This window comes from Hyaena hyaena, unplaced genomic scaffold (assembly GCF_003009895.1).
Source record: "Hyaena hyaena isolate Hyena2069 unplaced genomic scaffold, ASM300989v1 scaffold_1190, whole genome shotgun sequence".
Taxonomy (NCBI): Eukaryota; Metazoa; Chordata; class Mammalia; order Carnivora; family Hyaenidae; genus Hyaena; species Hyaena hyaena.
Window position 1 is genome coordinate 391972 of NW_024081827.1, and position 13199 is coordinate 405170.

Consider the following 13199-nt stretch of genomic DNA (forward strand, 5'->3'; position numbering starts at 1 on the left):
CTTCAACTCAGGTCATGATCTCACGGTTCATGGGTTCGAGCCCCGCATGAGGCTCTGTGCTGACATCTCAGAGCCTGGAGTCTGTTTCAGATCCTGTGTCTGCCTGTCTCTCTGCCCCTCCCCCACTCGTGCTCTCTCTCTCTCTCTCTCTCTCCAATATAAATAAACATTAACAATTTTTTAAAAAAATAAAAATAAAACATTTGAGATCCACTTATAAAGCACAATGCAGTTTGCCAAAGAAAAGGAAGATGGAAGTACCTTTTCAAAGTTTAGGAACCTGAGTTATCAGAGGACATCAGTGTTTCCTTGGAGTTTTCTGTGGAGTAGCTTTTGGCACTAATAATTCAACTTTATCATTTGCACGTGACCACAGCATCACTTTTTAACACGTGACCCTTCTCCATTTACTTACTGCAAATTGTATAGGCCCAGAAGTCCCATTCCTCGGAAATCTGTTTTAGGATCATCCCCTTGGAAACCAATTTCACACCATTGCTTAGAAATCCGAGATTCCAGTGGGGTATTAGGCTTCAGGAATTTCCATAACTGGGAGACAAGACAGAAAATTAGCCTGTTGATACAAACACAAATACTCTTTCCTCAGATTTTGTACACGATATTATTAGAAGGAACTTTACAAAGCTGAATATATGCAAATATGGTACAGTCAAAGGGTTGATTGTATTTCACTTATCTGTGGCCGCAGTTCTCAAAGTGGTCTGAGGCCCCCGGGAGGGACTCCAAGACCTTCTGAAAGGGGCTGGGAGGTGAAGACCATGTCAGAATAAAACTAATAGGTTATTCGCCTTTTCCCTCTCATCTCATGAGTATATAGTAGAATTTTCCAGAGGCTGCATGACATATGATGATGTCATTACTCTGGTGGTTATGGAAGGTGTCCTTGTATATTTTAGTGTTTTCCATCTTTCTGATTTAATTTCTAATAAAAAATAGAACTATATAGTCTCACACAAAAGGTCCCCAAAAATGTTTAAGAGAATGAAGGTGAAGGGCAAAAAGGGAAAAATGTGAAGCCATGTATTATTTAAATTATCTAAAAATTGCTATCTAACTCTATAGCAAAAATTTTTGTAGCATTATTAAGAAAAAGAAAAGTGGGCTGACTTGAGTTTCATTTCTCACCTATAACTGCGGGGACAGTAAACAAATGTCATCTACGGGATGAAGGAAGATCAGTCATGTTCGTGAACAAACCTCAAAATATATGACCATTTTTGAGAGTTACCAAAGGGAATTTTGATTTCAGTTATGTATTAATTGACAAATATAAACTCTAAACATTATGCTCTTCACTTCTTAAACTGGTTCTATTTTCTACGTTTTCTATTTTCTATAGAAAGACAGATTCAGCACATACTATTACTTGAAAAAGAGACCTTCAGCTGTATGAATATGTAATGCTCAAACTATTAGTTCTAATACAGAGATGGGCATAGAAGCAGATTTCCTTTTTGGACTTAGTAGTATTTTACATTTTATCTTTGTTATAGACAGATAGAAATGTAAAATTTTCATTAGTATTTCAGACATAATTCAACTTTCTAAAAAATGTTTTTTATTTTTTGAGAGAGTGTGAGCAGGGGAGGGGCACAGAAAGAGGGGGACAGAGGACCCAAAGTGGGCTCTGGGCTGACAGGCCAACAGCGGATCTGACATGACCTGAGCTGACGTCGGATACTGGACCCAGCCGAGCCACCCAGGCGCTCCCATAATTCAACTCTGAAACTGCTTATTCTGTGTTACATGGATTTTAAATCTTATGGAGAACATTAATACACAAACAGCTTCCTTTATAGTAAATTGTCACATATCTGACACAGTACAGAACATAATATTCAGTGACAGGAAACACTAACCAAAAAAGTATATAATTCAAGGGATACTTTATGTGAGTAGCACAACAGAGAAATGCAGTCTAAACTATAAGAGGGCAGTGCCTGGGCGGCTCAGCTGGTTAAGTGTCTCACTTTTGACTTTGGCTCAGGTCATGATCTCACAGTTTGTGGGATCCAGCCCTGCGTCGGTCTGCATGCTGAACCTGGAGCCTGCTTGGGATTCTCTCTCTTTCCCTCCTCTCTGCCCCTCCCCGCTCAAATAAATGAATATTTAAAAAATAAATAAATGATGAGAAAAATTTCAAAGGACAGAAAGTACATCTATCATGCTTGAAAGCTAAGGAGCAAACATGGGCATAGGAAACCTTGTATCACCTAGATAAGAATTGGCCAGTGCTCTGCGTTCATCAAGACAGAAAATGTTTGAGTTCAACAAAAGAGTACTAAAAACGGAGAGAAAAGCTCTCCTTTTAAAACTCCTCTAGGAACTTACTTGGTTACTACTGCGATGAAAAAAAGCAAGAACAAAAGGAAACAGTTTCTAAAGCCCATCACACTCATTTGACTAATAATTTGAAGTAATTTCAGGGCCCTATATATTTAAAAATCTCTGGTTTCACGGAGTGAGTAGAGTGAAATGGCAAACGCAAACATTTCATTTCTACAGATAGGTCACAGACCTCATTCATTGGGGGAATATGTAGTTTAGGGGAATAAGAAGTTTGAATAATCAAATGCTTAATAAAGAAATTCCACTTTAATAATTTTATGTATCATGACAGATTAGACTAATGGCTAAAAAGTGTTCTTAATTATGTTCTTAATCCTATCTGGTTTAATGAGGGTCGCTTTCTCAGCTGACCAGTAATCTGAACGGAGGCAGTGGGCCTCTGGTGGGGGGAGGGGGCTCTGAGAAGTTCTGCCATCTAACATGTGCTGTTGGGAGTGGAGTTATTACAGAGCCACCTGCCAGGGCGGGAGACCAGAGCCAGAGAGGGCGATTCCCGTGCCGGATGACGAGCTGGTGTGGAAGCCGCACTCTGAGCCACACCAGCCTCCATCACGGCCCTGGCTCTGCTTAACTCTGTTCTCTTTGCACTGAGCCTTTAACACAGCTTGTGCCAGCACTTCCGCCTTGTCTCAGCTCTGCTGCAGAACAGGAAGGGCAGGCCACCTGTGTCTCAGTTCATAGAGCACACAACTCCTGATTTCAGCTCAGGTCACCATCTCCCGGTTCATGAGTTCGAGCCCTGCATTGGGCTCTGCACTGACAGCTTGGATTCTCTCTCTCCCTCTCTCTCTGTCCCTCCCCCTCACGCTCACTCTCTCTTTCTCTCTCTCTCTCAAAATAAATACGTAAACACTTTTTTAAAAAAGAAGAGCAAGGACAAGGCCATTTGTCCATTCTTTCGAGGAGAAGCCGCTTCTCACCAAGGCCACCGTGGGATTATCTCTTCCCAAAAAGAGACAATCTTTTAATTCTGGACTATATTTTTTTCTATTAGGTACATGAGTCCACCTAAAATTTTCCCTTTATTATTTATGTGGTTTAGCAAATGTTTAATAGAAATTTTCATTTGAATAACTCATATGGACAGTGCTATATGAACATAAGGTGATATTATTCATTTTCATCTCTGCCTATGTTTAAATGATCCTAAAATCCAGATTTTTTTTAAATACTTTAAGACTCCAGGCATAAGCACTGATGATGGTCTCCCACGTTTACAAACCAAAGCACTCAAACAATATGGCTAATAGATAGCCTGACTGAGCTTCTTAATCAGGGGGTGGCAAACTTTGTCTGTAAAGGGCCAGGTACTAAATATTTTAGGCTTTGGTGGCCGTGTGCTCACCGCTCCAGTTACTTAACTCTACCATTGCAGTACAAAAGCACTACACACATCCAACTTTATTTACAAAACTGGGTGGCAGGCCAGATTTGGCCCACAGGCTTTAGTTTGCTGACTCTTGCCTTAAACAGTTTTATGAAGTAGGTGACAAGGGTATTATTACCCATCTTAAAGATAAAGAAGCCAAGATCAGGCAGTTGAACACAAACCACGGGCCAGCTTCTGGGATAGACATGGGAACGAGGCATGGTCTCCCCTTGGGAGGCAGCAGTGCAGTAGTGTGGAGCCCTTCCTAACCATGTGAGCTTGTGAGTACTTAACTCACTTTCCTCATCTGAAAATACCTCTTACAGCTGTGAGAGGTATCTCACCACGAGGTTATTGTGACCGTTAAATGAAATGATGCTGTAAAACATTTACTGTAAAGATGAACATGTGCTAAACATTCACTGAATGTTTTATGATTACTGTTTTTATATCATACTTGGAATTTGAATAAACTGAAGAAGAGAATAAAGATCCCACTCCGAGGTATTCTTGGGGAGACTAGAGAAGATTTCAAAACTGAATGAATAAGGATTTCCAAAAAGAGCTGGCTTTGTGGTGAGAATAGGTAATAGAGGAAACCGCATGAGCACATGCCTGGGTGTCTGGGACAGCATGGCCTCTTCGGGGTCAGCTGAATGACCGAGTGTGGCGATACAGGAGATCCAGCTTGGAGACAGAGATTGGGAAGGGTCCAGAATGCCATGTGAAGAAGCATGGGTTTTATTCTGTCAGACACAGGGAGCCTGAAGTTTTTAACCTGGGGAATAACATGACTTGACGATCCCTCCGGCAGTATTTTAAAAGATCGAAGGGAGGAAGCTAATACTTAGCAGCAGAATTAAAAGGCTGTTACTACAACCCAAGCTGGAGATGATGCTAGAATAAGCTGGTGGGCACAGAAAACATTTAAGGGCTATTTTGAGGGATCTGTATGGATAAGGTGTAGTGATTTTTGTAGATGCATACATAGTGTCTCCCAAGTTCAGTTGCAAGCCACTTGCGGGTGAAAAAGATGCCTTTCCTCAAAGTGCCTGGCACAGTAGTGGGCGGTCCTGGCTTTCTATCTTACTGGCTGTATGGATCAGAGTCTGGACTGAAATGCTTGTAGTTCACTCAGCTGTAAAGATACCAACCATCACCTTGCTTACGTCTTACAGCTGGGACAGTAAAAAACCACAAAATCAAATCATGCCCACAGATAAATGGCATGTCATAAAAGTTCGTGACTCTTAGTATCTAATGAACCACAATCATTCATGCATTCACCCGTATTTGTTGAAACCTATGTTCCGGCACACACACAACACACCAGCTAAGACACAGCACAGCAGCACCCAAATGGCGGACTCTGACGGCACCACGGTGCCCTGAGGGCCCTTCAGCTGCTGTGGCCACTCTGTCAGTCCGTCCTCTTGTTTCTCTTTCATTCACCTCTTGCTTCTCACCTTGAGGTCATTGTAATTGGACTTGACTACTTCTACCAGAACATAGAATGAAAATGGCAAGAAAAGGAAATGAAGTTTATGTAGCCCAGTAGGTTAGGTCAATTTAAGCAGAGCAGGAAGGGAAGAAGAAAAACTACTGCACAGAATGAGGCTTCTTTAAGTTTGAGGGATTCACCTGAGAGAGAGCATGAATTAGCAGAGACAAGGGACTCATCTGCTTACGTATTTACACACACAAGACACGGCAGGATACATTCTTAAAATTACGGCTCCTGGTGACGTTTCTCAATTCAATAAAGTTAAGGCAGCTAAGCAAATGTTTTCTTCCAATTTCATTAGCGTCTCTTTGTATTCTAGCAAAGACAAGGAAGCACTCTGTCCCAAAAGCATCTGTTTTCAGGAGTGAATTGAGAAAATATTTTAGATGAATAGTTCTGAAGATCAGTCTTAATTTCTTAAGCTCCAAATTCAGTGTTGAGGTCAAGTTTTAATGGCCTTTCATAAGGCACCATCAGATCATATAAGATTTTTAAGGTTTTGTTTCGACAGCCAGAAGTACTTATGACTGTATATTGTTCTTGTAACAGTTTTAATAAACCAGATATAAACCTTAACCTCCTCTTCTAATACTCTCCAAGTTGCATGAATAAATAATCAGCAATAAGATCTTAGGTAATTTCCCAAGAGGGCTATTGCCGAAGCAGAAACCAACTTCATCTTCTTTGATGTCTATTAAAAGTCATAGATGGAAATCCCAGGCCAGCCTTGGACAAGCTCTATTTCCCTTCCTGGCTTTCAATACAGCTCAACAGCCTAAACGTGAGCCAGGAGCCAGACACGCGAGCTCAAAGAAATCACTTCTGATGCTCTCGGATTACAAAAAAAAAAAAAAAAAAAGACTACATTTAACTTCTCCCATGAGTTTTCTCGTGAACACTTTACCTCCCACATCTGAACCAGCAAGAAAAGTAGGCTTTAGCAACCAGGCACGGTGCCCACGTCTTCTGCATCTCTGTACCCTCCCGTCCGAGCGGCGTCTGGCACTTAGCAGGTGCTTGGCGGACGTCAGCTGACCTAAGCAGAGGACTGAAATGTGTTTGAGGTCTAACCTTTAACAGCATTTCTTCATGCTGGGGGTTCTCAGAGTCATAGGGTTCTCTGCGTAGCTTTTCCACATCTGCAATAAGGTTTCTGTAGCCGACAATTTGCAGGAGGCAAGCCTGAAGAGAGATTCCCAACCTGAGGTGTTCAAGAACAGAAGAAACGTGTGTGAGGAAAAACAAAACAGATATTCTAGCATTTTGTTCACTGGTGTGTGCACAATAGGACTTTTCATATTCATATAATATTGAGGAAATTATCACATGGGATATATTTATTCATTTGTTTTCTTCAAATTTCTGTTTAAATTCTAGCTAGTTAGCATACCGTGCAGGATGGGTTTCAGGAGTAGATTTCAGGGATTCATCACTTACATACAACACCCAGTGCATAACAAGTGCCTCCTTAGTACCCATCACCTGTCTAGGCCATCTCCTCCCCCCCACCCCCCATCAGCCCTCAGTCACACAGGATATATTTAATTGAAGCCCAGTTTTTCTTTCTTTCCTTCTTTCTCATTTTTTCTTTCCTTCCTTCTTTCCTTCCTTCCTTCCTTCCTTCCTTCCTTCCTTCCTTCCTTCCTTCCTCTTTCTTTCTTTCTCTTTATTTCTTTTCCTTTCTTTCTGTGGACATAAAGCCATATTTAGTTTATTTAGAAAAATAAAGGAATGTAGCATTTCCTGTGCTGGACCACTTCTTACTTGGGTAGAAGCACAGTTTCTTTTTGAAGTTCCACGTGGACAGACAGTTGGAGAACTTGGCTAAAAATTACCTCTCATCCTAGTCATTTCTTAAGACAAGTTGCAACAATCTGGCTTAATAAACAAGGGAATTCTTTTTGCAGGTGACTTACGTAAGATGTAGAAAATACAGGTGATAATGAGTTCTTAGGGATCCATTAGTTCCCCGCCCCCTCCCCCCATGGCTGTATCAGAAGCACCTCACTTGATGAGAGAGAGACAGAGAGATAGCCTTCAGGGGTAAGAAATTTCACAATAACAACAACACGAAACAAGAGAAGTGCCTCTGCTTGGGAGCATCCCTGACAGATGAGGCAACACCAAGAAGAGCTGACTACTTTACAAAGTTTCCTGCTCCATTCTGACTCACTCTTTGTCTGAAGCCTTTTTTTCACGCTGAAACAAAATGTGTGTTCCTTATTACCAGGTGGTTCAAACTTTGTTCTCTGAGCAAATTTATTTCCAACCTTCCCCTGCCATGACTTTATTTTAAGATAGAGATTCCCTCTTCTGGTCTGATCTTCAGTGCTTAAAAAAAAAAAAAAAAAAAAAAAAAAAACCATATACTTTCAGTTCCCTCTCAGGGGACATGGTCTTCACAAGTTTTACTGTCTTACACACTCTTCTCTGAGTGGACCCTGTTTGAATAACGGCCCCCTTAAAACATATCACCGGACAGAAAACAGCGTGGCAAGTGTGATACACAGAGGTTNAATGTGTGTTCCTTATTACCAGGTGGTTCAAACTTTGTTCTCTGAGCAAATTTATTTCCAACCTTCCCCTGCCATGACTTTATTTTAAGATAGAGCACAAAAGGGTAAGTCTGATCTTCAGTGCTTAAAAAAAAAAAAAAAAAAAAAAAAAAAGCCTTATACTTTCAGTTCCCTCTCAGGGGACATGGTCTTCACAAGTTTTACTGTCTTGCACACTCTTCTCTGAGTGGACCCTGTTTGAATAACGGCCCCCTTAAAACATATCACCGGACAGAAAACAGCGTGGCAAGTGTGATACACAGAGGTTCACTAACTACTTCCTGTGATCACAACACAGCAGAGGAAACAGGGTCTCCTTAAGTAGTCACAGAACACCTTATCCAACAGGTGGCTGATCCTTGGTCATACACACTACTGTCATGCAGATTATTCTCCTGTGCTTGTTTGATGACATTTTTAAATGTAAAGGTAGGATTTCACACTTACCTAGTCCTGTTAAGTTTCTTTACAATCATTCACTTTTGTGGCTTAACGATCATTGAACATTGGCAATTTCATATGATTCCACCCAGTTACTGTCCAATACGCTCCTGCTCCTAAATCGCACACTAAACTTGAGCATGTTTGTTGTGGTGGTTCATATAATCATGATCATCTTTTTTTTTTTTTTTTTTTTTTTGAGGAGAAATGAGATGTTTCTAGGTTAAGTCTAACACTGGGGGCCACAGAGAACTATGCGTCTTAGAATGGCATACCTATTCCACACTTGGAGTGCAGGGTCACATAACCCAAATACAGAACTTAAATAAAAACGGAATGTTCAGTGAAATGGCCGTTATAATTATTTGTTACCATAGCACCAAAAAACCGAATCAGATTTAAATTCAGGAAAAGGGCACGGTGGCACTGGTCACCCAGAGAATCGGTGTAGGCCTGACGGGAGAGTTAACTTTGAAGAAGAGAGCAAGAGAAGTGAAACAGGATGGAACACGAGGAGCCGATTACATTGGAGTCGTTTTTCAACTTGAAAAAAATGTAATAAAACAAAATGTGGTTAAAATTACAAAAGCAACCCAAGTGCCCACTGGTAGATGGAGGGATAAAGAACAGGTGGGATATAGACGGTGGAGTATCACTCAGCCATAAAAAGGATGAGGCCTTGCCATTTGCAACAACACTGATGCATCTAGAGAGTAAAATGCTAAGTGAAATGGAGCGGGACGCCTGGGCGGCTCAGTTGGTTAAGCATCGTACTCCTGATCTCAGCTTGGGTCATGATCTCACAGTTCATGGGGCTGAGCCCATGTCAGGCTCTGCACTAAAAGTGTGGAGGCTTCTTGGGACTTTCTCTTTCTCTGCTCCTCCCCTGCTTTCTCTCTCAAAATAAATAAGTAAACTTAAAAAAAGTCAGAGAAAGACAAATACCATATGATTTCACTCATATAAGGAATTTAAGAAACCAAAGGGAAGAAAAGAGACCAACCAAAAAATGTACACCTGAAACTGATATGATATTGTATGTTAAGTGCACTGGAATTAAAAGAAGAAGTGTCATTAACAGTAGTAACGGCTTGACAAATTATAAAATATGTCCCTCAGCCTTCTCTATTTCCTGATTGTTTCCAGAAATTTAATTTCAAAAAATCACATTTTGTCGTGTCAGTGTAGAAAAAAGCTGAAGTTCATATTGAGATATAAAAACATAGGCTACTGCCTATAAGGGTTTTTCCCCCCTAAAGGAAATCAAAGGAATAGATGGTAAGGAAATGCTTCTTGAATGAAACATAACTTTCATAGAAGACACAGAAAAGATTTGCTATTAAATCTAACCCAATCTGCAGATATGGTTGTGAGTCTCATATATCCCTCATGCCCAACTGCGCTCTTAAATTTTTGGCTCAACTTAGTTTAATACGAATTGCCTTCTTATCACCTTCCCAAAGAAATAAAATATGTGTCAGAGGTTTCAAAAAGACATTTGCTGTAAATTAAATCACCCTTAATGACTGAATAAGGAACAGACAGCTAATTAGCTGGAGTGTCTGCGGAAGAATGCCATGGAGACCATGTGGAGATAGAGTTTTGTGATGAGCCCCAATTAGTACCCAGAATCCCTCCAAGAGACAGACCTATGCAGAGCGCTCTCTGATACCCTTCAACCACAGCTCCCCACCTCTGGCAATTAAAAGCCTTTCTCAGCAATAACATGTAAAATTTCGCCTATCACATCTAAAAGACAGGTTGATTGCTACCTACCTAAACTGTCTCTAAATATATCTGCACAGGATTTATCCTACCCAACATCCTAAGCCCCAAATTTCACTGAAAAGTTCCTGTACCCAATGGAAAATATAAAGCTAATTTTAAACATCACGTACAATGCCAAATGCATTTTAATATTTCCAAGACGAGATGACTAAATCACAAAGTTTTAAAGCCTTCATATAAAAACTATCTATCACTCCTACACATGCCAGTCTCCTTGACAAGCATGTAGGAACCATCTCCAACATTATCAGTCTGTCATAAACTGTAGGGATAGTTTTGATGGAGCATAATCCGCTGAGGCACATTTACAAGGTGAACGTTTACTGTTCATGTAAAATAGGTGTCGCACAGAGCGATTGTTGCTAAATGGGCTCCCTTGATTTCATGTTCTGATAGGGCATCCATCAGATTTCTCACATTCATGGCATTTCAGAAGCATAAGCAGAAATCATGACAAAAGTACAGAGTTGCTGCTATTTACAAGTATGAAAAAGGTACATTTTTTCATTTTTCTTCATCTGAAAGTCAAAACCATTGCAGATGATTGTGGGGTGGGGGCGGAGAGAGGGAGAGCACGCCAGCGAGCTCAGCTCTACAGAAATACTAAATGCATGCCTTGCGCTCTGGGTTTACATCATAAATACATTCTTACTGTGGGTTTATGTCGGGGTTAATTTTTTTCAGTTCCATGATGTCTTCTATAGTTTTTTCAATAGCATCAGGGTGAACACTCACGGATGTCTGCAGCAGCTGGAAAACACGTTTCAGTCAGTTCCCTTGTCACGAGCATCAGTGGCTTAAGTAGGGTCTGTTTAGATGGGTGCCTTCAAGTATTTGCCTATAACTTCTAAATGAGAGTAAACTAGAACTAAACTAAGAGCAAAAATTGATTTAGTATTTGAATTCTAGAAAATTAGACAATTAGACATTTTCACAATAGGGGTAGTGCAACTTTCCTGATTAAGATAATTAACACAAAAGAGAAATATGTGGGTTTTTTTACTGTTTTAATTTTTTTCAAGACACTTATTATTGAAATATTCTATTTTATTTTTCTGACCCAGTATACATGGCCCCCGTTGTTGATGGGCAGTATGCCTATGAGTGAGTGAAGTACACGGAGGATATAGTCTTACAGACGTCAAGCTAAATAATAACATTCAAGAATCTTGGGGAAAAAAAAACAATTTTTCTCTCTTCTGTGGATGCTTAACTGTATGTTATGAAAGCTAGCATAGTGACTTCTCCGATTTTCTTGGGAAATCTTGAGTATAAAGTTAAGTGATTTGGGGCATCTGGGTGGCTCAGTCAGTTAACATTCTGATTCTTGGTTTTGGCTTGGTCGTGATCTCATGTTTCATGAGTTCAAGGCCCACCTCAGGCTCTGCGTTGACAGTGCGGAGCCTACTTGGGATTCTCTCTCTCCCTCTTGCTTGGCCCCTCCCCTGCTCATGCTCGCTCTATCTCTTTCTCAAAAAATAAACTTTTTTTTTTAAAAAAAGGACTAATTCAACAGTGAAGTAATAACTGCATCATAAATCTGTCTAGAAATTCACATACAGTGGCTGCTCTCGTGTCATCAAGAGTGTAGTGACTTGTTAATGGGCAAACAAGTCTTTCTTCTCAGTTTGCATTGCTGTTGGTAGATATGTGTTTGTTAAAATGTGTATTTTTTGGTGATGGAGGTAAGCCTCCAAGTGAAAATCTGTTGAAAAATACAGAAACAGTTTTACTTACCTTACTTTTTGAATCCCTCAGTGATGTTTCTGTAAAAGTGACAATAAAAAAGCCATGAAAAGCTATCATTTACAAGTGGCTTAAAATTACTAAAAACAGGGGTACCTAAGTGGCTCAGTCAACTTAAGGATCTAACTCTTGACTTTGGCGCAGGTCGTGATCTCATAGTAATGAGATCGAGCCCCTCATCGGGCTCTGCATGGGGCATGGAGCCTGCTTGGGATTCTCTCTCTTCCTCTCCCTCTGCCCCTCCCCTCTGCATGTGTGTGTGCTCTCGCTCTTCCTCTCTCTAAAAAGAAATTACTGTACACAAATACAACACGCTGCACTCACAAATCCCATCAAGCTTACACTTTTGCTCACTTTTTTGTTTCATGCTTACCGATTTTCATGGTTCTAGAAGCCCCAGGCTTGGTATTGTAACAGATCCGTTGCAATTCACATCTTCCAGTCAGCTTCCTCATTACAAATTTTAGGCAGCGCCACAAAAATTTACAGTAAAAATACAGGCACACCTGGAACAACATTCTGTCAAAGACAAAAGACAGCACCCTTCCAATAGAACTCTGGAAGAGAACAGAAAGCAGCCACCACCAGCAGGAAAAGCCCAGAAGAAAATCAGCCATTAGCCTTCTAGGTTTACAAGCATATTTCGCTGTCCTAATCCCGTGTATTGTACTTGGCGCAGCTACAAAACCCATGGCCGGAGGGAAGCGCACGGCCTGTGAGGCCGCACTTACTATGCGGGCAGCCCCCGAACGCCCTGTGCTCCATCTGGTTGAGTTCGATACTCCAGAAACTGAGGGGGACACGCAGCCAAGAATCCTTTCTTTTCCTACCTTTGCCTGACAACCTCGTGAAAACGAATCGGTACTGTGTGCACAGTCCATCTGTGTTTTGGAGTTGTCTCTGGTGCAGCCACGGGGAGGATCGAGCGTGGCGGCGCCCGCCTCCTGCCTGTGTGGACAGCCGCGCGGCTGGCCCTGCCCCAGCCCCCCCTCACTGCCTGGTTTGACTCTTCCTCCGCTCTCCTTCTTTCCCCCTCCTCTCTGCTTTCCGCCACCTTGAGGACTTGGTTGTGCCACCTGTCTTCTCTGCTGGTGCTTCTTGGACTTGCCAGAAGGCACGTTCATTGAACAAGTCGGTTGACTTCAGTTCGTCGGCATTCTCTGGTTTAAAACTTCCCCTAACTCCACCTCTTGACAAGCTCGTTCTTGGCTGGGGCTAAACAGAGTTTTCCTCATAGCACTCCAGCAATTCCTCAACAAACCAGAAGTGTCTAGTCATCTACTTCCGTCTCTGGCACATGTGGATTTATGTTTTATGCTGACTTTTATTTTTAATTTTTTTAATGTTTATTTATTTTTGACACAAAGAGAGTGAGACAGAGTGTGAGTGGTATAGGGGCAGAGAGAGAGGGAGACACAGGATCCAA

At 41.3% G+C, this 13199-nt stretch overlaps 1 protein-coding gene across 3 annotated transcripts in view; it reads right to left on the reverse strand.

The window, feature by feature from the left end:
* ELMOD1 (ELMO domain containing 1) overlaps nt 1-13199 on the reverse strand; it is a 64600-nt gene that overhangs the window by 17456 nt on the left and 33945 nt on the right. For all 3 annotated transcript variants that reach the window (XM_039222825.1, XM_039222824.1, XM_039222826.1), the window contains exons 3-7: nt 12147-12292; nt 11765-11793; nt 10680-10777; nt 6315-6444; nt 416-549 (exon numbers count right to left, since the gene is read on the reverse strand). In XM_039222825.1, coding sequence (XP_039078756.1) covers nt 416-549; nt 6315-6444; nt 10680-10777; nt 11765-11793; nt 12147-12292 — 537 coding nt within the window. The remainder of the gene's footprint in view (nt 1-415; nt 550-6314; nt 6445-10679; nt 10778-11764; nt 11794-12146; nt 12293-13199) is intronic.